Here is a 27,281-nt window from a genome sequence, read left to right on the forward strand (position 1 = left end):
AGCGCCCGCCGCCTCCGCCGCCGCCGGCTCTGCACGCCTCGCGCCCGCCCGCCGGGCCGCCCCCCCACCGCCCCGCCCGCGGCCCCGCCCCGCCCCCGCCGGCGCGGGCGCCCTCACCTACCGCCCCACGCGCGCGCGCTCGCGCACCACGCGCCCCGCGCGGCCCGCCCGGCTCGTGGCCTCCCGAGAGCAAGGTAAGGGCGATGCGCTGGGACCCGGGCGGTTCCCCCGCCCGGCGTGGCCGGGGGAAGTTTCTGGCGTCGCCGTATTCCGGCGGGCCGGGAGGAGGCCCCCGGCAGCAGGGGAGCCCAGTGAGCGGGAGGGGGCCGCCAGGCGCCTGGGGGGTCACAAGTTGCCTAACCTGCCATCGGGGCGGGCCGGCGGGCTGCGCGGCGGGGCGGGCGTCGCGCCGAGAGGGGCTGGAAGCGCGGCGGGCGAGGGGAGGGCCCCGAGGAACTTTCTCCTCCCCGGAGGGGCTCCTGCCAGCCCCGGCCGCGGCCCGGCCGCCGGAGCGGCTGGCTCCCCGGCTGGAGGGAGCCCGTGAAACGTGTTTGGAGAAGCTGACGCAGTTTGTGACGCTCGCGGCTTCCTGACGGGGACCGGCAGCGGCAGCGCCTTCTCCGAGGAGGGACGAGCCGAGGCGGCGCTCGGGCCCTTCCCCCCGCCCGGAGCCGCGCGCCCCGGCGCCTAGTTGGGGGGCTGGGGGCTCGGGGCGCGAGCATCCAGTGGAGGCCGGGAGTCGGGCCCCGGCAGCGCGCGTCGCTTCCGTTTTGATTAGCTCGGGTTATTATATAAGATGTCACGGAGAGGAAAGGGGCGAGCGGGCGGCGCGTTGGCCTTCAGCGAGGGGCGGGGAGGGGCGGGAGGCAGGGCGGGCGGGGACCCACCTGTGCGCCCTCCGCGCCCCCTGCGGGTGTTGCCCGCGCGCCTGCCGGGGACGGGGAGGTGCGGGGCGGCGGCCCGGTGGACCGACGTGCCCGCCGCTCCCCTCCCGGCCCCTGGAACACTCGGGCAGCGGCCGAAATGTGCTGTTTCTTCTCCGCCGCCGTGCCTGGGACGACTCGTTTCTGGCTCCGGGCGTTTGTACTTTGAAACATTTGTTTAATATTAAAGAAGCTGCGTGTGCGGCCGTCCTAGCGCGCCCGGAACGTGTGGCCGTGGGCTCCGGGGCGGTGAATGAATCATCGCCCCGCAGACCGGGCGCCGATGATTCCTGCGGGGTCCACCCCGCGCGTACTCGCCGTGTGTCTCTGACCCAGGGACGGCGACCCTTCCTTGGCGGTAACGCCTTCGAGGGCCGCGGGAGAGGGAATGCAAAAGGGCGGCGGCTTATTTTTCCCCCTCCTCCCGCAATTTGGGGGAACTTTAGGGGCGTCAGAGTCTCCACATTTCCCGAGGCTCGTTTCCCGTTCTTAGAAGAGTTACAAGATTCCACCTGGCTGTGTTGATGAGTCGGTGGAGGAGCGCTGATTCGCTGCAGGGTTGGATCCTCTCTCATTCAGAATCTGGATGGCTCTGAAGCAATCCTTCTAGTAATTGCCTCTACTTAAGTACCAATAAGGTAATTAGCAAAAAGTTTAAAAGTTAGTGGATCTTAAAAGAAAAATCAGTGGCTCCTAAGTAGAGGAGTTCTACTTAAAGGTTTAGGTTTGGGGTTTTGTTTTTGTTTTGTTTTGTTTTGTTTTAATAAGCCAAATCCTAAAAGGAACCTAGTTTGCCAGAAATTAAGAACTTTTGACCACTGGGACCACCCTTGAAGACTCAACTTAACTCGTTCCCACCATACCCCACACTTGTAGGATTAAGAATAAAGTTTTCTCATCATTTAGGACTCACCTCAAATGGCATCTACTCAGCAAGGCCCTCTTGATCACCTTAAGTAATCTCTCACCCCTCACCCCAGGGACCACCCCCAGTCCTATTTTATTTTCTTCATAGCACTTAATCGCTATCTGAAAGGATTTTCTTGGGTGTTCTTTAAGTCCTGTCCCTCTGCACTGGAAGGTAAGCTCTATTCTGGCAGGAATTTTTGCCTGATTTGTTCAGTGCTATAACTCTAACACCTAGAACAGTGCCTGGCATATTAGGCAGTCAGGATTTGTTGACTAGTGAATGGAATAAATTCCTTTTTCCTATTTCTTGGTGGGACTATCTTTGACAGTTGAAATTTACTTCCTTGTGTGGGCAAGGCACTAAGATGGTACAGTTCTAATTTCTTTTCTTCCAGTTTTCTTTTGATTGATTCATTTCCTCCTCTATGCTGTTAACTTACAGCACAAGATGGGTTTGAGCATCATATCCTAAGATGCTGAGTACAAGGCATGTGGAGCCTTGTCGAGAGAAAGGGTGTTGGCTGCATAAGTTAATGGATGATTAAAAATATTATCTGTGCTAGTTGAAAAAAAGGTACAGGATATTGAAAGGGAATCGGCAAAGTCAGATTCCCACAGTGTTATATGTTTCCACTTGTATTTGAAATACTGATATTTCTATATTCCTCCCTCTCCATTGCCTGCACACCAACCTCAAATTGAGCTGCAGTTTGGGAAGGTCCATAGTAGGTAGCATTTACTATGAAGTATTAATTTAACTAAACAAATACAAGATATACATCTCTGCAGTGGCCTTAACTCTGTTGTTAGTGTCAATGGCTTAACTCCATTGAATAGTAGATAGAAGGAGTTATTTTAAATTTTATTTTCATTTTAACATCTGAAATGAATTGTAAAGAATTAAGTTAAAACTATGTCAGTAATATAATGGAAGAAGGATTAGAATGTGGTGCTTCATACTACCTCCTTTGAGGATAAATTTTAGTAAACTTTTTTATTATAAATAACAAACTTTAGAGGCATATTAGTTGGCTTTATACTTGTAGGAATATTTTCAGAACTCAGTGCCTCCAAAGTCACTGCCAAAGAAGAGTGGGCTTCCAGGAGTTCCCTTTCCATAGCAGTAGCTGTGAGCACTTTCAGAAGTGTAATCTCAAGAGTGAGCTCAGACATAATACAGTTTGAAGGCTAAAAGGGACCTTGAAATTGGTTGGCATAGTTCATTCCTTTTTATCAGTCCCTTTACTGAGGTAACTAAGGCACAGTGAGATGACTTGCCCGGTGTGCAGGTCTGGAATTAGAACCAAGGGTCCTGACTTCTTGTTGGAAGTCGTCAAATCAGCCAGAGCTCCTATAGTTGGGGGACGAGTGGTCCCTATGGTTAGTCGACTGTCTGCCTCTTGCTGGTGAACCCTCAGGGAGTGAAATGAGGTCGTATTCAACTTTGTAGCCTCCGATGTGCCTTGGACATCTAGGGGCTCAACACATAGTTGTTGGGTGTAGTTGGACAAATGTATTTTAAGTTGAAAATATATTTAAGAATTGAGAAACCAGAAAAACATCTCTTTTCCAGAATGAAGATGCTTTTGATAAGAAAGTCAGAATGTTGGCAGTAATTAACCTTAGAACTTTTATAGTAATGAGGTTGCTGTGTAATTTTCACGCCTCCAGAATTTCAGATAAAATGGCTTACGACTTGTAAGTGTGTGTACTTGCTTAGGTGGCATAATTATTCACTGAAGAGACAATCGGAGGCTGTTTCAGGACACCTGGTAGGTCTTGCCTTTGCCATGGTGTCCAATTAGAAAAGCCTAGACTGTACAGCCAGATAGAGTAGGGACCTAAGCTCAGCTCTGCCCCTAACAAGCAGGGCTCTCTGTAGCAAGTTACTTAACTTTTTTGAGCATTCTCTTGTCTCTGAATGGGGGTAATACCACCTGCCTTGAAGGATTGTTGTGACACTGGGGTAAGGTGTGGAAAGTGCCTCATGTACACTAGGCCGTTAATAAATGGTAACAGTTATTTTAAGATTTCTGATTTAAGTGACCAGGGGAGCAGCTTAATTTCTTAAAGCGTCAGTTTTATCAGCTGGAGAATTGGTGACTGGCATGGAAGGTGGGGAATTAAATGATCTCTAAGATCTTATCTAACTGTATAGTTTAAGAAACTGATAAAGAATGCACAGTTCTACAATTTTAGTTGAAATGATTCATATATCCTTGCTCTAACAAGAACAACTGCAAAAATGGTTAATTTCTAGGCCTTCCTAAGAATTTGGCTTAATTAGCTTTGGTGATATTAAGTACATCTTCATTATTTTATATGCTATATGGTGGATACAGAGTTAACTTGAATATATCAACCTCTCATTCAGCTTACTATATATAAGGCAGTATAAGGAGTATATGGGTTAATCAGACATAGGCACCCTTTCTTTGAGAGGCTTAGGAGGCATGTAGGGAGCATAAGACAGGTGACCAAAGGTTTTATCATATGGAGGCACTGTTATAGAGGCATAAAGAAAATGCTTTGTTTTTTTTTTGCTTTTCGTTTTTCGTTTTTGGCCGCGCCGGGCAGCATGCGGGATCTTAGTTCCCCCACCAGGGATCGAAGCGTGCCCCCTGCATTGGGAGCACAGAGTCTTAATCACTGGACCGACCGCCAGGGAAGTCCCAAGAAGATGCTTTGTGATTTCAAGGAAGGAACGCACTATTTCTAGGCAGAAAAATTGGGGAAGATTTAGTTAAGGAATCTTGAGCTTTAAAGAACTGGTAGAACTTCAACTGGCAGAGATGTAGGGCTCAGCCTGTGCTAAGACTTGAAGGAAAGAGTGTATGAGCATATCCAGGAATGGAGAGGAATGTGGTTAAGCTGGAGGGTGAGTAGGCTTGAGGCAGGATAGTGGGACAGCAGGCTGCCTGGCAGAGTGAGGACCATATTGTGGGCATCTTGAACACTGGGCTAAGGAGCCTGTTTAGTAGGCAGTAGATAACTATCAAAGGTAGTTTGAGTGGGAGAGAATTAAAGCTATGCTTTAAGAAGATTAATCTGTGTTGGGGGAGTCATGGATAATCCCACTTTGAAAGCTATTAAAATAGTTCCTGGGAGAGAAGCAGTGAGAACCTAAATTAGAGTGGGGGTAGTTGGGTGGGTGAGACCCTGTAGAAATAGTAAATGCAGCAGGACTTGTTGGCTAACTGGATGAGGGAATTGAGGGAGAAGTCAGAGACTGAAGCTGAGTGGCTTTGGATGGTGATGGCAGGAACTGAAATAGTTGGAAAGGCCACTAGTAAAGCACCTGTAAGTAGTATGCAATCAGTAAATATTTAATTAATGGAAGTTTGGATTTGGATGTGTTAATTTCTTTGTGTCTATGAAGCTATCCAAATGGATGGCAGCCGTTAAAAACAGAGATGGATTTGAGGGCATCCTTATGAGGGGGGATGGTGAAGCTGTGAGAAGCGTTCAAAGTATGGGTGAGAAGAGTAAAAGACCAGGGCAGAGTCGGAAAAACCATGTCTGTGGGCTTGGACGGAGACAGAAAGAGGCTGACAGGATGCCGAGAGGAAAGAAGCTGGAAAAGAACAAGGAAAAGGTAGGGTAAAGAAAGGTGAGGAAAGAGAATTTAGACGGGACAAATAGCGTGGAGGCACTGCGATTGAAGACTGAGAAAAGGTCATTAGATTTGTCAATGAGACCATTGTCAGTAGCCTTTGAGGATCAGGGGCAGTTGGGCAGTGGAGATGGAAGTCAGCCAGGTACCTGAGAGGTGCTTGAGCAGGAAGGAAGCGGAGAGAGTAAGCATAAATGAGGATTGGTCTGTGAAAATTGGAGAGGACTATAACTTGAGGTGATGAGAGGGCCAGCGAGCCAGTCTTAAAACCGTGAGAAAGGCCCTGGAGGGTTGTGGGTTGAGTGGTTGTCCGTGGAGAGGAAGAGATTGAGGATCAGGAGAGGGAGTGGGCGGGTGGTTAGCGCACCAGGTTAGCGCTCCTCAGGTAGCGGGGATGGGAGCTGGGTAAGGTGACCACACATCCGATTGCCCGGGACAGTCTCTGTTCACACCTGTTACCCCAGTTCAGTTATAGGATAACAAACAATGCCTGTTTTTATTCTAAAACAAAGTCCCTTTTCGAATACTAAATCATTTGATCATGACAAAGATAGTTATTCATGGAAAAACAGATGTGACATGGAGGGAAGATTAAATGAAGGCAAAAAGAAACAGATTTAGAGAGGAAAGTTGGAAGCTCGGAGGGAGTGTGACTGCATTTTAAATGGGTTGGTTCCCCTTTTTAAAAAGGGAAGAAAAACAGAGGAGGCCAGTTCTCTTGCTGAGAGCACGTTGAGAGTGAGAGGCAAAGCTGGGAGGTGGAGGAGAGGGGGAAAGGTTTGGAGTGGCTGTGGGTATGAGCGTGACAAGAGCCAAAGGTGATGAGGGCCTGACAGGTCGCAAAGATGCCTTAGCCTTGTGATAGAACAAGTCACGCCTGTATTTATGACTTTCTCCAGCAATACTGAGAAAATTGGAAGTGGAGGTGGTGTGAGTATCGTTGAAACTGCCAACTCCATATGGGTCCCGGGTTGAGTAGGAAGGCAAGTGAAACTAGTGTTGATGGGCTGGGAGAACGAGCAGGAGATGCGAGATTAGACTGTGTAGTGGCTGGTTGGGCGAGAACGAAGGAAAGGGAGAAATGGGAGTGTGGGGGGGAGTCCTGGGGCTGCTGGCCAAGGGCCCAGGGGACTTCTTGAGTAGCTTATCATGATGGAGGGATCACTAATGAGCAATGATGTGAATTCAAAGTCTGGCCGCACCTGGGAATGGTGAAATGACATCAGCGTGAGGTAGAAGCTCATTGATCTTCAGGAACTATGAGGCCAGCGTGTCAAATGATTATATTATGTATATCAATGTCAACAGCTGTTGTAAAAATTCTGGAATACATTTATTAAAGCCTTTCTGGGCTTTTAGTCCGTAGAGTTGGAGAGTACCCTAAAAGAGGGAAGTTATTCCTTCATTTAAAAGATGAGGAAGCTAAAGTCTTTTAAAGGCTTTCTAGGAAAATTGAGACCTGCCCCAAACTGCAGATGTATGTGGCAGAGCTGTCTCTGGAAAGAACCGGAATCCCTGAATTTCAGTTCACTATTGCCCTCCAGGACAGAAGAAGTAATTAAAGTATCCACTGAACAAAGTTTTAGAATGCTTCCTCACCACACGGCCTACCTACTGCTTGTGGAGCACCAGTGTTTGCGGGCACAGAAAGCCACTGAGCAGAGCTGTGGGGTCGTGTCCACGTGCTCTGACTTCTGACCGAAAGGTGGGTGATGGCGTCTTTGAGGAGGACACATGGAAAGCGCCCCTTCTTCCCCACTAATTAAAAAATAGATAAGAAGCAGCAGGGTGTCAAAAAATTAACTTCGTTATTGATGCAGCCTAGGCTGGAAGACACAGCTTGGTGTGAAGCCCACATTGGTCTTGTGCACCTTCTACACCCTAGGCTAGACTTTGAAACAGCCTACTGGATGGAAAGTTTGAGGCTGCAGAGCAGAAATACCCAGGTTTCTGCCTTTCACCATTCAGACAGAGAAAGAGAAAAGAGGCCAAATCTCTTGTGCCAAATATCTTTGATAGAAAAACTCCATCTATTTGTACACTGAGAAACAGACCCATGGCTGTCACACACCAAGCAAATACATTGCTCCTCCTCTGTGGGGAGAGTGTGGTGCAGGGCAAGAAGACAGGAGAGGATAGGGAATATCCCCCCTTTGGAAACCCTGTGAGTGGCAGAGAGGCATTTGTTCCCCTTGAAACAGGTTATAGACGACTCATAACTTTTGTGTTTGTGTTTGAGTTAAACTGACTTCTGAGGCAGCAGGTGCATTCTTATGTTAACTAGGAGTGAGTGAAATGACTCAGAAGGTTTGAGCATAGTCCTTAGTTCATCGATTTCATAGAAATGCCTAGTTGTCTTCTCATTCCTCTCTGGGGAATCTCAAGAAGCTCACAGATATCATCGCAGAGACCACCAGCTTTGATATCCTGTTTCTGAATCCAGAACTTTAGAAAAGTGGAAAGTTCCTTCTCCTCATAAAATGTTTAAGGAGCCTTTCATTGGACACACAGCACTTGGAATTTGTCCTGATTCTGTCGCTGTTAGTGACCTTACTAATTAACTATTACGTGCCTCAGTTTCCTCATCTACAGCATGGGAGAACATAATGCCTGTTCTGTTTCCCAGGTATTTGATGTGAAAGCTCTTTGCAAATAAATAGTGTCATGCAAATGTAAGGTATCAATATCACCATATGATATACAAGGTAAATTTTGAAATTTAAGAACTTTTTAAAAATAAAATGTTTCAAATAAAACAACTAAGATGACTATTGAAATTTGATGGGACCCTGGTAGGCACTGAAGGTAAATCATGATAACTTTTCTCCGTTTATCCATGTCAGTGTGTATAACAATTCTGGCCAAGTGTGATTAAAGCACTGTGTTTCATGACAAATGAAAAATTTGCCTTTTTATCTGTTTCTCTTTTAACTGTTAAAAAGGTGTGTTTTTTTTACTGTAAAATATAACACATATATGACTTTTGAAATGTAAATGTATAGTTCAATGAATTATTAAAAAGTGAACATCCATGAAACTACCTCCCAGCTCAAGAAATAGGACAATTTCATCCCCCACCCCTACCCACCGTAGGAGTCTTTTTTCTTTGTTAGATGCTTGGTTTTCTTTTCAGGGAAGCTTTGAGTAGTGGCAGGAGGCAATTATAAATTTTGACAGGTCCAGAATATGTGCTTCTTTGAGTGGAATTAGATCAAAGGTGTAATATTAGTGTTTTACTCTGTAGTTATTTCTTATAACTCTGAATTTAGTGTTTCAGACAAGTCCTGGGTTTTCAGCCTTAAAGATCAAAATCTTCAGGCTTAGAGCCTTCAAATTTGAATGGAAGTGAAAAAGTTGTGATCCTTTGGATGTGAGAAAACTTCTCATGCCTAATTATTTGTTCCGATCATCCCTCCTTTGCCTGTTTTTAGAAGCAAAATAACTAAGACTGCAGTGTTGATGATGACTTTGTACAGTAGTCAAAGGTCTTCTTGGAAATGCTTGAACATTATCCAGGCAAATACCTTTCAGCTCAGGCCACCATAGGCTAGATTTGAAGTCGTAAGAAGGAGTCAATGAAAACAGCTTTATTGCATGAAAACAACCTGTATTTTCTTCAATTATAATCTAGTGTTCTAAATTCTACCATCTTTTAAGGCTTAATTAATGAGTCAATAAATCAGAAGTATTTTGTGGTATCTAGAAAAGGATTCTCTGTTTTGTTTTTTATGCTTTTATGATTAAGACAGAAAATGATGGTAAACATTAAAAGAATTGGGAAAGTATCTTAGCTAATCAGATGCATCTATAAAAACAGAAAAGGTGTGTTTCAAAAATTGATAAGGAAAGGATCATCTTTTGGGGGCAGTTTCTGTGGTTGTAAGATTGAGTTTTGGGATTCAGAAATGTGGTGGACTGAACCTGTGTTTACTGTCTGTCCCTCCTGAAGCACCACTATAGTGATGGTAAACAAGAGGTGGGAGACACCAACACATTTTTGGAGCATGAAAAGCAGACAGACCTGTGGCAACTGACTTAGTGTAGTGGAAAAAGTTGATACCTAAAGTGCCCTTAAAGGAGGTTGGGAATAGTTACTGGGAAGAAACAGCCAATTTATCCCTCAGAATCCCAGAAGGGCTCTGGAATTAGAGGCTCTGGAATAGGGCATGGGGCTGAAAATAAGGGATTGATTAAGAGTCCATAAAAGGAACTAGACTCTCAGTTCACTTTCCCCATCCCATAGCAAGAGGAAGTCCTGGACATTTTTTCTCTGGAGAAATTGAAATATATTAACAGTTCTGGATTTAGGGATAGTAGGCAAAAAAAGAAAAAAAAGAGGGTAAGGGTGAAATGCTGAACTGAAAACAGAGGAATTTAATGAAATTATGCATACCAAACAGTGAGACCTGGTGTGTTCTTTTTAACCTACCCCCAATCCTAGGATAGCCAGGTAATCACCAACCCAGGCAGCATATTGAGGAACTCTTTTCTGGGCAAAGTGAACAGCCCTAGAGAAAAGACCTACAGATATATGAGGTCCCACAATGAGAAAACTGACTTACTACCCATTCTTCCTACAGTGAACGCTTGGCAACATCCCAACTCCCCCTATTCTGTGAACATGGAACTTGCAACCAGTTTCTTAGTATCTTACTCTTAAATACAAATAGTCAGTGAATATGAGACATTTGAAGAAAGCATTCAACAAGAAAAAAAGCAGGAACCAGAACAAATGAGAAAAAAATCATGGAGGAAACAGAAATGCAAAAAGAAGAAAAATGGAAATAATCAAAATCAATCCTCCTAGAATTAATAAAATAAGAACTGGGCTGTAAAAAAGTAATAATTAGAGAATAAGAAATAGGTCTTGGAAACTAAAAATAAGGTGGCAAAAAGAAAATCATTGGAAGGACAGAAGATAAAGTAGAAACAAAAGCAAAAAGATAGAAAAAAAAGAGGGAAAAAGTAGAATTAGAGGGTCAGTTGATCAGGTATTATATTAATAAGAGTTCCAGGCAGAGACTACAAAAATAAAATAAAAATAAATAAATAAATAAATCAAACAAAAATTTACAAAAAGGAAAGAGATTACAGGGAAAAGTAAAGGAGAGGAAATTACCACAGACATAATACAAGATATTTTCCCAGAACTGGAAGACATACAATTGTAGATTAAAAGAGTTCACAAAATAGCCACATGAATGAATGAAAAAAGATCCACACAATCAGTGTATAAGACATATCATGGTAAAATTTTGAATACTAAGGAAAATGGGAATAAGCTAAATTCTGTGGAGGAAAAAACAGATCACATACAAAAAGATTGGGAGTTGGGCTTCCCTGGTGGCGCAGTGGTTGAGAGCCCACCTGCCGATGCAGGGGACACGGGTTCGTGCCCTGGTCCGGGAAGATCCCACATGCCAAGGAGTGGCTAGGCCCGTGAGCCATGGCCACTGAGTCTGCGCGTCCGGAGCCTGTGCTCCGCAACGGGAGAGGCCACAACAGTGAGAGGCCCGCGTACGGCAAAAAATAAAAATAAAAAAAATAAGATTGGGAGTTGTAATGGCACCTAAAGAACAATGGATTAATTCTTTCAGAATTCTGAGGAAAATTATTCCTAATCTAGAATTTCAAACATAAACTGTCAAGTGGGAGATACAGTAAAGACATTTTGAAGGTGTGAAAGTTCTCAAAAGTTTACTCTCTGTGCATCTTTTTACAGGAGGCTACTGGATAACATCAAAATGTGGGCATAAATGTACTGAAACATACAGACTATTAACCCTGACCATACATGACTGCAAAAGAGGCTGGGAAAAAATGTTGACATAACTATATCTTAGGAGTCTGGGAGAGGATAAGCTAGTGCATAATAGGACATCACTAATTTTATTAATTACTAAATTAAAATCAAAAGTAAATCAAGAAATATTAGTATATGCATATTGTTTAGGAATATAAAATTAAATATCAAGAGAGAAATAGCTAACTATTTTTAAACTAGATTGCCTTTGGGAAGTGGGTTTGGGGGTGAGTGGAAACATGAGAGGTTACTGCTGTGTTTTCATTTTAAGCCTGATAGTACTATTTGTTTAAGTAATTTGCATGAGTTATATTGGTAAAAATAAAGTTAGTAGGAAAAGAAAAAGTAATGCAGTTCTAATAAGTGAATTAGAGAATGATTTACATGGATCCAGAGCTTTAAAATATATACATTTAAAGTTAAGAAATATTGTTTCGAAGTTAGAATCCTCCCTCACAACTGATTCCAGCCCTCTGGAATTACCCTGTCTCAGAATCATTTGAGGGAGCTTTAAAAAAATTCAGGGGCTTCCCTGGTGGCGCAGTGGTTGAGAGTCCGCCTGCCGATGCAGGGGACACGGGTTCGTGCCCAGGTCTGGGAAGATCCCACGTGCCGCGGAGCGGCTGGGCTCGTGAGCCATGGCCGCTGAGCCTGCGCTTCGGGAGCCTGTGCTCCGCAACGGGAGAGGCCACAACAGTGAGAGGCCCGCGTACCGCAAAAAAAAAAAAAAAAAAAAAAAAATTCAAATTCTCCCTCCATCCCGAAATTCATTGGACTTATTTGGCTTTGGCTGGGCCCCAGGGAATCCTTAAGTTTTAGAAGAACCCCAGCTGTTTCTGAGGTATATCTAGGGCTGACTCCTAGCCAAGTAGTTTAAATACCCTTGCTTCTGCTGCTTAAATGTTTCCTGTATTCTTCCTGTCCTCTCTCACTGCTTCTGCTTCAGGTCTGATCTTCTCTGTCTCTCAGTTCTGAACCAGTACGGTCTATTTGGGGTTGGAAGAGTAGGAGGAGAGAAAAGAGACATGGGAGAGGTCATTTGGATGACTAAATAATGAGAATGGCTGTACAGAGAGCCGATAGATATTTGTTTCCTTTTGTTTTGCAGAAACTACGTAAATTGATGGCCTTATCTTGAATTTCTGATGGAGTAATTTTAGAGTTCAAGTTCAAGTAAATTTGAACTTTATGACATTTTGTTATTTCTTTACCTTTAGTGTTGCCTCCTGGGGCTAAATCTGCTGCACCCTTAGGTTGCCCTCAAGTTTTTTTTATCTCCCCTAGGTTTTGCCCCCAACGCTCCCAGCTGCGGTCTATCAGATGTTCACCAATAGCATTTCCATTTTGCACCTGGGATCACCAGCAGTTTTCATAGCTCTCTAGTTTTCTGTGAGGGAATTCTTAAAAAGGAGATTCTTAGCAAGCAAGAGATGAAGGAATATAAGAATTATGTAATTTCCCAAGGTTAGAGGTCTTGTTGAATTAGGCTTTGACTACAGAGATTTTGTATACCTTTTTTAAAAATATAAATTTATTTTATTTATTTAGTTTTGGCTGCGTTGGGTCTTTGTCACGGTGCGCGGGCTTCTCATTGCGGTGGCTTCTTTTGTTGCAGAGCACGGGCTCTAGGTGCACAGGCTTCAGTAGTTGTGGCTCGTGGGCTCTAGAGCGCAGGCTCAGTAGTTGTGGTGCACGGGCTTAGTTGCCGCACAGTATGTGGGATCTTGCCGGACCAGGGCTCGAACCCGTGTCCCCTGCATTGCCAGGCGGATTCTTAACTACTGCGCCACCGGGGAAGTCCCGGATTTTGTATACCTTAAAGGAGAAATGTTTGTTGTGTGGATGAGAGAAACAGTTGAGACCTAAGGGAAGAACTAATTTAAAAAAAAAAAAAGAAACCTAACTTTAGATTTTTAAAAATGTCAATAATTATAGACATAGTTTCTCTTGTACCTTTTCCCAGTCCCATTTCTGCCTCCCTAGATTGAACTGCTCTTGTGAATCAGGCATCAGTGATCTGCTTGCAACTGTTTCACATTGGGCCAATGCCCTGCGCCATACAGTGAGAGGACTTACCTCTAGCACTCTGTCCAGTATATAAAGAGCTGTCCTGGCTGGTTTCTGAGGGGTTACTTTACATTTAATACATTTATGCAGAGGGGCCAAAGTGTGTTCTTTATCACACTTTGATAAATCCCATCAATAAGTCTTATTCAGAGCTTGCCCACTTAGTGCAAGCCTCTTCTAGGTCAGTGTGTCTCACGCTTCAATGTGCACTCAAATCACTCGGGATGGCGTTAACACTGCAGATTCTAGTTCGGTTGCTCTCAGGAGAGGCCTGAGATTCTGCATTTCTAGTAAGCTTCCAGGGGATGCTGCTGGTCCTCAGACCACACTTAGAGGAACAAGGTTCTGGCTAGTGGTTCGCAACTCTGGTTGCTCTGTAGAATCATCTGGGGGCTTCTAGGACCTATCCCTGGTGATTCCCATACAATTCGTCTAGAGTGAGGCCAGTTTCAATTCATAAACTACTTGTATTAAAACAACCAAATAGATATATAGAAGATGTGATATATGTGTGTGTACATATATGTGTGTGTACATATATGTGTGTGTACATATATGTGTACACATGTATGTATTGCGCGTGCACACACGTGTGTGCACATATACTAGAGTGAGGCCAAGATGTGATATATGTGTGTGTACATATATGTGTGTGTACATATATGTGTGTGTACACATGTATGTATTGTGTGTGCACACACGTGTGTGCACATATATGTATGTGTGCGTACACACACGTGTGTACATATGTGTGTGTGTACATATATATATTATCTAACTCCCCAAGTAACACTAGTGTGCAAATCGGTTTGGGAACCACTCTTACAAGCTCTGCACACTTTAGCTGTGACTCACAGGTAAAGGTCTTCGTGTGTGGACTTTGTAGCAGTCTGGGAAGTATCCATAGCCTTTACATATAGATACACCTGCTTTATGGATAGTCCATGGAGAAGGGATTCCTCTTGGATTGCTTGGTTCCTAGAGAGCAGATAGAGGTGGCTATCAGAGGGGGCATACCTAAGAAGAAAAAAAGGCCTTTTCGGTAAAACCACGTGTCACTTGATATAGGAAAGATATTTAAAGTGACGAACAAATACAAAGTTGGTATCTCTTTTTTCAGGGGATCCTTCTGTCTTCTACATCCTTTCAGTAAGAGATCATGAAAAATTATGTTATAAACTTTGATGCTTTATGTTTTCTCCAGAGAAGGCTATACATTTACTTACTATGTATATGTTTACCTATAAATAAATGTACTTGCAAAGTTTCAGTATAGCTAGAATTCTAGTACTTTTCCTTTGCTAAATATTTAGAAAAATTTAGATTATCTCCTATACATTTACTTTTAGGTCTTAACTTGTCCTAAAAATTGAGTGACTTACCATCCTGGTGAAGGAACAGTTGTTATTCTCAGGATCTTCCAATGCTGATGGCAATTGATGACTCGATTTGCTCAAAAATCATAGGCCTTAGCTCAGTTCAAATGTTAATTGTTTTGTTATTACTACAAAGATGATCCTAGAAGCAGATGATACAATTTTCTGTATATTAAAATTATGTTAACTACAATTTCTTGGAAACAATAATCATTAAAACCAGTGGATTAAAATTAAATATAATTGTGCTGCTAAGAAATTGCAATCCTCTCCTCCACCTCCCCACCATTCAGTCATAAAATAGGACTTTGATTTTATTTCCCTAACATTAACTTGTCTACTTCATGGCCTCTGACTTCGGTCAGCTTCTCATTACTTCTCATTCACGTTAATTTCCTTACTGGACCTCCCTCCATTCTTGTTCCTTACAGCTGTTCTGCCAGAGTCCTCTATTGTGGATGTAAATCTATGGCTTTCCCTTGTCTGAGGATAAAGTCCGAATCTCCAGAGTATCATGTAGAGCTCTCTGACCTGGCCTACCTTTTCTCTACCCTCATCACCTGTCGCTTCCCTAGACAGCAGTTTATTCATTCCTTAGTTGAGATTGAAGGTAGGGGAGAAAACATTGGAGGCTTGAAAGAAGGTAACGGCATGGAAGAGTGTTTTAGGAGAGGGGGAGAGTAGATCGCACTAGGGACGTGAACTGTGATTGCTGGGCAGCAGTGACGGTCTCCTGAGATAGGTGATGACGGATGTAGAGTGAGACCGGCTGGCATTGGCTGCAGGGGTACAGGTGTGGGGAATGTGAAGCCTTGCATCCTGCCAGTTGCCCGACTACGCCATACCACTTCTTGTCTCTGCTCTTGCACATGCTGGGTCTCCATCTAAAACACTTCCCTTGTCTTTGCTTGGAAAAAAGTCTCTTAAGAAACCCCATTGGTAATTTTCTCCCCTTTCCAGACATTCTCCCTTGACCCCCATGATATCTGGTCATCTCCCTCCATCCTGTCCCCACTGTTCCATTAGCCAGCCACTGTTACTGCACTACCATGCCATGGCAAGTATCTGTTCATACTTGTCTCTACTAGACTGTGGACTTAACAAGGGCAGGGGTGCGATCTTTTGATGTCCAGTTCATATCACAGTGCCTGGCACGAAGTAGGCACATATAATAAATGCTGGATGAATCAACACAAGATTTCTCTGTAAAGTGTTGAGAATCTGTTCTTGCTGGATTGGAGGTCACTTTAAAAGTGAATTCCACTTAGTAGTAAATGACACGAAAAATTGTGTTGCTTTAAGTTTTAGTCTGATCTACCCCTACCAAATATCCAGGTTAACAAGATCTTTCCAAATGTACACACCTATGTTCATGTGTGTATACATACATACTTATCTACATGAAAATGGAGGAAAGTATAAATAAATATTAAATGTCTGGGATAATAGATGTCACAGAGGCCTGCACACTGCGCATGGTCTATCTGTTCTCTTTCAGATGGGCCTCCTTGGCTAGTAGGAAACAGGTTAAAACCTTAAGGAACATGTGAGCCAGTATTAAACACATCTATGTTTTCAAGTTGTATTGAAGTTATGAGTATAAAAATGTAGTTTTGAAAAGGTTTTTCCCAATTGTGTAGAAACATATGGAGATCTTAACTGCCAAAACAATTTCATGGCATTTACAAATGAATAAAACCTGGAGAGAAATTAAGGGATACTTTTTCGGAGGTAACAATTTCACATTTTTCCTTAGGAGTGCGGGGACTTGAGTTCTGTCGTGATGTATCATTAAAGGGCTGTGGTGTCAGACAGTCTCCCCACCTCCCTAAGCTTTAGTTTCCCCATGTATAAAATATGAGATTTGGTCTAAATTATTACCAAGGTCATTTTGAATCATCTGTGATTCTGGAAACTTATGAAACACGTCCTGTATCCATGGAGAGGAAAGTTGATTGGTGACTCCAAAAATAGACTTATTTTCTCCTCCTGCATAATGTTGATGCACTCCCATTGAGGAAGTCACTCTGTGTATATTGCCTTAATCAACCAATTTCTTGACTATTTTTTCTTATTGCCAAGAGCTCAAAAGTGAATGAAAGATTGTCTTAAGAAACACCAAACAAATAGCTCGTCTCTTGTTTTAAATACAGAACTGATTATTGTGCTCTTTTGCATTCCTGTTGTAGGTATTCAGAAAGCAGAGGTGGTGATTTGGTAAATTTAGAAACTATTTCGCATCAGTTCCTGCTGTCTTTTGTGTTTGTGTGAGAACCCCATTCAAATTATGTCTTATTTATTCTTCCCTTAAAATATGCTTTCCTTCATTTTTGCCTTTCTGCTGGCAACAAGTCCATGTCTATAAATACTTCCAGATTTTGTCAAGATCCTTAGGTAACAATTAACTTTCCTCTATTAACATATAGGTAATCTAGTGAGGTATCATTATGTTTTATCCCTAAGCCCTTTGATTTCTTAGTGTGTTGCAGCATCAGACTGTCCTCAGTGCAGTGATATCCTGAGGGGGCCTCCTCCAATCATTCTGAGGTTGCAAGGTCTGTGTCCACGCCAAGACCTCACGGACTGTCCCCTGTCTGGAGCACACCACCTGGAATGAGACGTCTTGACCTAGTTGGGCCAAGTACGGTGCTGGTAGGCAGAGTCTTCCTGTCTGTCAGCATCTGTGCTGGATCCAACCATTTGAAGCAGAGAATCAGCTCATTAAATGAACATTTAAAATACCTAGAGAGGTTACAGAAACTTAATTTTCACTGTCTCTAGTCTGTAAGAATATATATCCAAAGTATCACATCACTGACTAGCTGTGTGAGATTAGACAAGTCACTTACCTTCTCTGAGCCTCGGTTTCCTCCTCTGTGAAGTTTGGATTTGACCTCTAAACTGACTTCGGCTTCAAAAAATTTTTTTTCTTTCTTTCTTGCTTTATCATACTCCCTCTGACCCTAAACTGACTGATGGCAACCAGTAGTCTTAAACTTCAGCGAGTATCAGTTCTTTCTCATGGTTCTTCCTCAAACCAGTATGGTTCATTTTCCCACCGCACAGGCATTTATGGAGATTTTTAAAAAGCATTTATGATGAATTTAGTCATTTATTTTTCTGTGCATTTTGAGACCAGATGAACTCAACAACTCAATTTGTTTTGCCTGTGTACCTGGATAACAGCATAAAAATAAAGCATTCATATTTTTGTAGCAATAACAAACATTTTTTTCTAGCAAACATTGCTGTCTTTATAAATGAGAACTGAGCTAGTTAGATACTATTGATCTCAGCTATGGAGCAATGTTAAGAGAGCAGTCCTTTGATATTTATCCATATTCCTCATCACTAGTCAAGATCTTTGTTCTAATAAGTGGTTTCAAACTATTGAAATTAAAAACAATCTGTGGAAATAGGGTTAGAGAATGTTCTAGGACAGGACAAATTTATTTATTCATTCAAGAAATAATCACTGAGTGCCTTCGAGCTAGTCTTTGGATTATCAGTGAACAAAACAAAGATTCTTGACCCAAAGGAGTTTATTTTCTAGCAGGGGAAGACATATGATAATCAGTAAGCATAATAAATATTTGTTATATGGTTTGTTCTAAGGTGGTCAGAGCTATGGAAAAATGAAAAAATTGAGCAAGAAAGGGAGATGAAAGGTGATGGAGAGTGGAGAGCTGGGTTGCAGTATAAATGCCATGGTCAGGAAAGGAGGTGTGGTGGGCAGACAGGCTCCCAGAATGTCCATGCTCTAATCCCTGGAACCTGTAAATAGGTTAAGTTCCTTGGCAAAGGGACTTTGCAGCTTTCATTAAAGTTACAGGCCTTAAAATATGGAGATCATCCTGGGTAATCTGGGTGGCCCTTAAAAGTGGAGTAAGTGGTTTGAGTCAGAGAGATGTGGCTGAATTTGGAGCAGATCAAATGTAAGGGAGACTCAACCCGCCAGTGCTGGAGAGGGGCCACGTGGAAAGCGTGAGAAGAAAGGAGGGCAGCCTTGAGAAGCAAAGACCAGCAAGGAAACGGGACCTCAGTCCTGCCGCTGCGAGAACCTGAATCTGGCCAACAACCTGAATGAGCCTGGAAGCATACTAATCCCCAGAACCTCCAAAAAGGAATGCAGCCCTGCTGACACCTTGATTTTGGCCTTGTGAGACCCTGAGCAGTGGACCAGCGGAGCCTGGCTGTACCCAGACTCCTGACCTACAAAACTAGGAGGTTATAAATGGATGTTGTTTTAAGCCACTGATTCTGTGGTAATTGCTCATGGCAGCAGTAGAAAACTAGTACAGTGGCTGAGGACAACTAGCCAAGGGAAAGAATATTCCAGCAGAGAGAACAAGGAGAGCCAAGTTCTAGAGTGAAGTCCACCTGGAGGGTTAGAGGGATAGTGAGTGGCCAGCGTGGCTGGAGTGGAGGCAGCAAAGGACGAGTAGGAGAAGTAAGTGAGAAAGGCAACTGGGGAGAAGGGTAGGGACCTAGGGGGCTTTGGCTTTTATTCCCAGTGACCCAGGGGGTCCTTGCAGCATTTCAATCAGAAAAACAATGTGATTCAACTTAATTTTTAAAAAGATCATGCTGGCTGCTCTGAAAATGGACTGTAGGGGAGAAGCCAGAGACCAATTAGGAAGTGACAGCAGAAATCCTGATGCAAGGTGGTGGTGGCTTCGACCAGTGGTAGTGGAGATGATGAGAAGTGGCCAGATTATAGATATTTTTTGAAGATAAAGTCTACTTGTTTGCGACTTAGATGTGGGATATGAGAGAGAGAGAGAGGAGTCAAAGATGATTCTATAGTTTGGGGCCTGAACAACTGGAAGGATGCAGTTGCCGTCAACGAAGTTGTGGAAAGCTGTGGGTGGAGGAGATCTGTGATGGGGGAGAATTGGAATTCAGTTTGAATGTAGCGAATATGATGTCTGTTAGATATCCATCTGGATCTCGGCGTGTGGTAGGCAGAATAATGGCCCCCAAGGATGTCCAGATCCTAATCTCCAGATCCTGTATATGCCACCTTAGGTAGCAAGAGGGAGTTTGCAAATGTGATTAAGTTAAGGACCTTGAGATGGAGCGATTATCCTGGTTTATCTGTGTGGGCCCAGCCTAATCACACGAGTCCTTAAAAGTGGAGAACCTTTCCTTTGGTGGTCAAAGGGAGATGCAACTCCAGAAGAATGGTCAGAGAGATGCCATGTTGTTGGCTTTGAAGACAGAGGAAGGGGGCAATGGGCCAAGGAATGTAGGTGGCTTCTAGAAGCTGGAAGTGGCAAAGAAACTAATCTTCCCCAAGAGTCTTGAGAAAGGAACACAGCCCTGCCAACATCTGATTCCAGTGAAACTCATATCTGACCTGCAGAACCGTAAGATAATAAATTTGTGTTGTTTTAAGGCACTACATTTGTGGTAATTTGATACAACAGCCGTAGAAAACTAATACACAGAGTAAGGAGTTGGACCTGAGTTTGGAGGGGAGGGAGAGAGGTCTGAAAGCATAGAGATGGTATTTAAAGTCCCCGGGGGCTGAAGGAGATCACCAATAGAATGAGTAGAGAGAGAAGAGAAGAGGACAAAGCACTGAACCGTTGGCACTCAACATCAAGAGGTCAGGGATAAAGAAGGAAATAGCAAGGCACACCGAGAATGATCAGCCAAGGAGATAGGGGGCAGACAAAGACAGGGTGCTGTCCTGGAAGGCAAGTGAAGATAGCATATCAAGGAAGAGGGAGTGATTGCTTGTGAGAGGTGCTGCTGATCGGTTCAGACGAAGAGTGAGGCAAATGCTAATGAAAAGATTTGCTGTGAAAGGGAGCAAAGAAAAGGGGTGGCAACTGTCAGGAAGAGTGATGTGAAGAGAACTGTTTTTATTTTTTAAAGGTAGCGTTCAGGGCATGTTTGTATGCTGATGGGAGCTATTCACTAGAGAACAAGAGTTGACGGTAACAGAAAAAGGGAGAATGGCAGGGAAATGTCCTCAGGTAGGCAGTAAGGATGGTATGTTTTTAGGACATGAGTTGGTTATCTGCTTTTGGTAGGAGAATAGTGAGTTCATAGTGGAGGGTGGGTGATCTCTTCTGATGCTTCCATCTTCTTAGTGGAATAGGAAGCAGATGAGAATGAGAATGGAGAAGGTGGTTTGGGGGATTAAACAAATTAGGGACATATGGTAGGATCACCTGGCAGCATTAAAAGCCCATTAGAAATCTGTGATCATGAATTGAAAGGACTAAATGCCACTGCACACCTTAGAGAAAAGTGCCTCCTGATATCAGATATTGCCTCCCTCAAAAAACCAAAGCTAAATATGAAAGGAAAATGTGAAGTGCAGTTATGCAAGGAAAACCCAATATTTCCTTATTTTCTTATCATTTCCATCTCTGCCTACATTCCTTGAGGATAACTTGCCTTAAAGGGTTATTAATATTCCTAAATTGTTGAATATAAATCATATTTTACTAAATCAAATTTAAATGCTGTCCTAGCCTGGGTTCCTCTGAGTAACAAAACCTGGACAAGGCTTTATGGACAGTTAGTTTATTTTGAGGAGTAATCCCAAAGAACAGGATTGGCCCCTGGGAAGAGTTAACAGGGAAGGAAGGAAACTCAATCCAAGATTTTTTCAGCAACTTGGTCACCACTGTGGGTAGCTGGGACTTGATCCCAGAGGGGACCCTCCAGGAATGTGCCTGAGAATTGTCTGATGGAGAGACAGACTGGGGGAGGGGGTAATTCATTTTTCATTCACTTGCTTCCATCCCTTGCTGGTCACGGGTTGTCCCATGGGGTGTTAAGTCCATCACAGGACTGTGCATGTGTCAGAATACGCAGTGGTTCCTTCAGGTGACATGAGGGTGCAGCTAAAGTTCCATGAGGGTAGCTTGACGACAGGATCCCCAGCACCACATGGAAGGAGCTAAGTCTATACTTGTTGAATACATGATTTTCATATTTCATCTTTTTGTTCATTTTTTTCCATGCTGTGTGGCTCATCTCGCCCAGCGAAGCCGCTTACTAAGTGAGGAACTCGGAGGCCTTGGGGATTCACGGGTGGATAAGACACAATCCCTCTCTCGAGTCTCCCAGTCTGCCGTGGAGCTTCCCGGTTCTTTTCATCCTCTGCATGACATGGCGCTCCACTGGAGTCCTTTTTAAACAGAAGAATAACATGATATGGTTTGTAAATTAGAAGCAGGCAGGGAGTCATTAATGGCAATGCATAGGGTGACAGACCCACTGCAAAACTTGTCTCTCATGGTTTCTGTGGGTCAGGAATTTAGAATCTGGTTGCCTATGTGGCCTGTCTCCATAGGCTCAAAGGCTGGGAGCAGCATCATCTTAAGGCTTGCTCACTTACCTGGTGCCTGGTCTGAGACAGTTGGGCTCCTCGGACATGTCCGTCTCTCTGTGTGACCTCTGCATGTGGTTTGTCCAGCATGGAGGCGTCAAGGGACCCAGACTTGTCACATGGCACCTTGATGCTCCCAAGGAGCATGTCCCAAGAGAGAAAGATCCAGAGGAAAGCTATGTCGCCTTTTATGATCAACCTTGGAAGTCACATAGAGTTACTTCTGCCTGGTCACAGGCCTGCCCAGATTCAAGAGGAGGGTTCACAGACACAGCTCTTGAGGGAGGAGTGTCTGCACCGTGCTGTAAGGAGCCACGTGGGATGGAAGGTACATGTTGCTGTGGCCATCTTTGGAAAATAAAATCTCACGGACAGTAATAGCGCAGTGACTGCTGACATTTACTGAGGGCTTACTGTGATCCAGGCATTGTGTTAAGTGCTGGATGTGTTAATATTATTTACCCCCCAGCAGGTGCGATTTGTAAGGTAGCCCCCTTTTTACAATGAAACAGGGAGACTCAGCTAGGTTAAGTGACTGGTGTAAGCTCACAGAGGATTTCTGAATTCAGTGATGAAATGGCTAAAGTTGGTGAGGAGGAGGTGGGAGCTCACTTCCAGAGGGAAACGGAACCTCGGGTCCCTCTCTGACTCCTTCTTCAGCAACTCCTGACAGACTTCCCCGACCCCCATCCCTTCCCTCTTCTTCCCTCCAGTATGAATATATTTCCATTTTGTTCAACTAAATTTCAGTGATGTTTTCCTATACCATTTTCCCCTACTGTGCACGTAGATCATTTCAGTTATGTTTTGAGTCTGTGGATTGATAGGGAAACATAAGTATTATGAAAAGACACCTGAACTGATTTTTAAAAACTTTCTAGATCATAAACTATTGGTATGTTGGAAACTTTTGTATACAAAAAGGACATACTTTCTTATACTGGTGCATCTCAAACTTTTTTTTGCACCCAAAAGGCACCCCTGAGTATCACCTAGGTCAGCGATTTTCAAAGGGGATTCTCTATCCTGATAGGGAGGGAACTGGTGTCATTTGTAAATGCTCTCCTCCCTTCCCCTGCTTGCCTCCAGCCCTGAGAACGGCCAGCCTGTTGCATCCGGAAAGGCAGTCACTCTGAATCCTGTTCATTTTAAACCTCATTATTGAGCATCTCATAGACACTGTCACTCAATATGTGTTTAATGAATGATTTCCATACATGTAAAACCTCCCAAACTGCTGATGCATCTGTGATTTTTCCCCGCATTTAAGCATCCAGTTTTTAGAAATTAGAAACATGTTTTTAATCGTGGGCACCTAGGTGCCTAAAAGAACAAGTAGATAATTTGTTGTTTTGGCCTCACAGCACTGATTTAAACAGCTTCAGAGGAAGTAGAAACATTATTCTCTTTGTCTGAATTCATCTTGCTATTTAGAAGAGTTCTTCAGGTTCTTCTCAAGATGACCCATTCATTCATTCATTCATTCATTCAGTAAATGTTGATTATCTACTAAGTGCCAGACACGGGGGGAATCTACAGCAGTGAACAGAACAGACAAAAATCGTCTGCCCTCATGGGGCTTACATTTTAATGGGTTGAGACAGTCAATAAATATATAACGTGTATACTTTGTCAGATGGTGAGAAATGCTGCGGAGAAAAATCAATCCAGAGAAGGGAAATAGAAGTGTCAGATTATGTCACTCTACCCAGTTGTGTTCCCGGGCCTTCCCATCTTCTCCAAGTAGAAGGCACAGCCCTTACCGTGGCCCAGAAGGCCCTGCATGACTTCGCCCCTCATCTCCCTGACCTCAGGCCCTCTCAGTTCTCGGCCGCACTGGCCTCGCTTCTGTTCCTCGGGCATCGGCGTCGTTCCTGCTCATGGCACTTTCGTGTCTCTCTGCGTAGCCACTCTTCCTTCTGGTAATCATAAGACTAAGTCCTCATCTCTTTTTGGTCTTTGCCCAGATGTCATCTTCTCAGTGGTGCCTTTGCAACTTAACATCTTATTTTAAATTTCAATCTCCCTCCTTACCCACCCCTGGCATCCCTTCTTCTCCAGGAGGTCGTAGCCCAGCAGAGGGGGTGACTCTGCCATTGGCAGAGCAGCATCACTGGCTTTCTCTCCAGGGAGCAGCTCTGCCTGTAGTTGGAGAGCCAGCTGTGTCACTCAGTATTGTTGGGAAAGTCTCAGGAAAGGCCCTGCCTGTGGCAGCACGATGGGACTCTCCCCAGCCTGTTCAGGAGTGTGATCTAACCCTGAGCTTCGTTAGTGGGAACTCCCGGAATGGCATTTGCCTTGGTCATACCGGGGGAGAGTACCTCTTATGGGTTGGATGTAGTCTCCTGAAGTCGAGGGCCCTCTTTCAGATGGATTATTTCTACCCCATGATTTTTGACTTGGTGTGTATTGTATGTTTAGTCTGTTTCTTCTCCTTGGCAAGGACATTCTTGTTTTCTTTCTCTGGGAGAGATTTCTCTCTTTCATTGCCCTCTGTGACTGCTTCATCTGAGTTCTCAGCATTCAGTTTCACTGACTATGCTGACCTTTTATGTATTTCTTGTTTTTGTTCAGAAACTGAAACTGCATCTCATACCATACATAGCTTGTCTGTATCTGCCTCATTCCCATTTTATTAAACACTTTGCTTTATTTCCCCCTTGTCTCTACCACTTCCTGGTGTTACAGCATTAAAAGGAACCTCCCTGCTTCCCCAGGCAGAGTTCCAGAGTCTGTGATTTTCATGACATCATAAATAAAATTTAAAATGAAATTGTCACAGGTGGGGTCCCCTGGGAAGCAGACTGTGAAGTGGAGTTGAGCGCTCAGGATGTTTATCAGCCCTTCGAAGGGTGGGAAGGAAGCAAGGGGGCCAGCGCAGTGGCAGCCTTGGCGGGCCCCTGGGTTACTCTGGGGCTAGAGCGGCCCGTCGGAGTTGGCTTGACTTGGGCTGAGATGACCAGGCCTTTCCACGCAAGCATCCCTCAGTCAGTGCGTGATGGCGACCTTGGGAGTGTGTGACCTTGGGTGAGAGGATCTCTGCACCGGAGGCCATCCGCACAGTAGCCACCGCAGCCCTGCGGGCACGGCCAGAAGGACCTCGCCGACGGGCATTCGGGCTGTGCCACCCACTCCCTTCGCATTCATGGAGCTGTGGCTCCACGGTGGGGTATGGTGTCTCGTTTAAGAAGTAACCTCCATCGTCAGTTTTAGTTCGATGTTGCAACGTGGCTTTACTTCATTGAAAGCAAAGGATGTTAGAGCCTAAAGAGGCCCTAGAGATCCTCTATCCAGCACTGGTGTTTATCAGATGGAGAAATGGAGTCACAAAAGGAGAGCAGATCTCAGTTTGGCTTCCCCAGAAGGAGACCCCAAGACAAGGATTTGAGAGTAAGCGGTTTATGTGAGAGGTTCTCCCAGGAATGTCAGCGGGGAAGTGGGCAAGTGGGACAGGGCAGAGGAGGAAGCCTTAAATCAAGGTGCATTTTCAAGAGAATTACTGCTATGGGTACCTGGAGCTCAGTCCCTCAATGGAACTGGGGGAAACAGTCCACACACTTGAGAGTTATCCTCCCCAAAGGGCAAGGGGGCGGGGATATTTGCCCTTGACTGAGGGCTGTTTCCTGGAGGCATTAGCTGCCCTGCATTCCCAGCTCACTCTCTGAGCCAGCCCAGCCTGCGCCCAGAGCCACAGTCTAAGCGCAGGCCTCACAGAAGGCTGCCTGCAGCATGGAGAGGGGAGACTTGAAGACTAGGAGGGGTGGGGGACGACAACGGCATCTTCTACAGGGCATTGCCCCAGGTGGGACTAGAACTCAGGGGTCCCGACTACGGCCAGGACTCTTGACACTGAAGGTTGGACATCTTCCGACACCGTGCCCAAACCCATTCTAGGTGATCTAGTGAGGAGAGTGAGGATGTAGAAAGCACAGAGGAGATGGTCCCTCGTTTTGAGAAACAGCCTAATTGGAGGGCCAAGCGCACGTGCGTGTCTGAAAGCACACACAACATGATTTCATGAGTGTCAGCATCAGCGTGTGTAGATGATATCGTACCGAGAGCTGAGCGTTGAGTGTGTGAGGTGCTGCTGTGAAGGGCTGCTCCAGAAGGAAAGGAGCTTTGTGTTCTGTTTTGTTTTGGTTTTGAGAGGTTGAGTCTGGAACAGTGTCTCAGGGAAATTTTGAACAGGGATCTCCTGACTGAGAGGCAGGATAGTGTACTGGTTAAGAGTCGGGGGCCTTTCAGGTGGGCCGTCTAGTTTTTTGTCCTACTTCCATCACTCCATGGCCATTGGACAGTGAGCTCCTCTATAAAGTAGGGCCATAGTAGAATCTAATTCACAGGGGTGCTGAGCACAGTCAGTGAAGGAGTTATGTGAAAATATTTAACCGAGAACCTTCCGCGTAGAAGGAGTTTGGTAAACGTGAACAGTGGTGGTGATGATTGTTGACAGAGGAGGATGGAAAGGTAAGGTCGTGTGGGAGAATGATTAGGGCATGAGATTAGAGAAGGAAGAGGAGAAATGCTATGAAGTATTAATATACCTTCTGGGATGCTGGGGAAGTGATGGGGAAAGCTTTCTGAAGTTGAGAAGGGCTGCCCACTCAGACCGAGTTCTCACGGGAGCCTAGGTCCCATCAAAGCAAAAGTTTATGGGGAAATCCAATATGTAAAAAAGATAAACAGAACTGCTTGCTTGAAGGTGGAGTGGGGAGCTGGGGTCCTATCTCTTCCCCTTCCCCATCTACCCACAGCCCCTGAGGGAATTCTGAGAAACCCCAAGCTACAAGAACAAAAACAGTTTCTACGGAAAGGTTTTAAAAAGCTACTGTAACACCTCATTTGTTCTGTATTGAGTTTGTTTTCCAGAAAAATATTTTTTTAGAAATTCATCTTGGATGAAATTTTGCTTGTGTTACTTCTTTGCCTTCTTAACAAGGCTGAATGAAAACCTTTTAACCTGTTCTCGATGACTTTTGATTATAGTAATGAACATTTCGTTATGGGTCTGTGCTTTAATGTGGTTATTTCCAACCTCAGAGGTTCTAAAGAGTTAGGACTATTTACTTGTGTTATGCTTTTCAAATTGTTACAAGAAGCAGCATGGCATCAGGGGAAGATCCTGGACTTGGAAGCCAGGCTGTCCAGGTTTGCGTCTCAGCCTTGCATCTTCTTAGCATTGTGACCTTGGGCAAGTATACTTAACCTCTCTTTGCCTCAATTTCTTCTTCTGTAAATT

The 27,281-nt window shown here is 44.3% G+C and overlaps 2 protein-coding genes across 6 annotated transcripts in view; one reads left to right on the plus strand and one right to left on the minus strand.

The window, feature by feature from the left end:
* LOC114484526 (serine/arginine repetitive matrix protein 1-like) overlaps window positions 1-804 on the minus strand; it is a 5,059-nt gene extending 4,255 nt beyond the window's left edge. The window contains exon 1 of the mRNA XM_028481353.2: window positions 362-804. Coding sequence (XP_028337154.1) covers window positions 362-722 — 361 coding nt within the window. The 5' untranslated portion in view covers window positions 723-804. The remainder of the gene's footprint in view (window positions 1-361) is intronic.
* PCGF5 (polycomb group ring finger 5) overlaps window positions 106-27,281 on the plus strand; it is a 117,795-nt gene continuing 90,619 nt past the window's right edge. Inside the window, exon 1 of one of the 5 annotated variants that reach the window (XM_055081168.1) lies at window positions 106-194. The gene's annotated coding sequence lies outside the window, so the exon portion shown is untranslated. Of the gene's footprint in view, window positions 195-1,463; window positions 1,562-27,281 lie in introns of those variants that run through there. The other 4 variants (XM_055081169.1, XM_055081175.1, XM_055081170.1 and 1 more) reach the window with 4 other exon arrangements.

The sequence above is a fragment of the Physeter macrocephalus genome, chromosome 20, assembly GCF_002837175.3.
Source record: "Physeter macrocephalus isolate SW-GA chromosome 20, ASM283717v5, whole genome shotgun sequence".
In the NCBI taxonomy this organism is placed as follows: Eukaryota; Metazoa; Chordata; class Mammalia; order Artiodactyla; family Physeteridae; genus Physeter; species Physeter macrocephalus.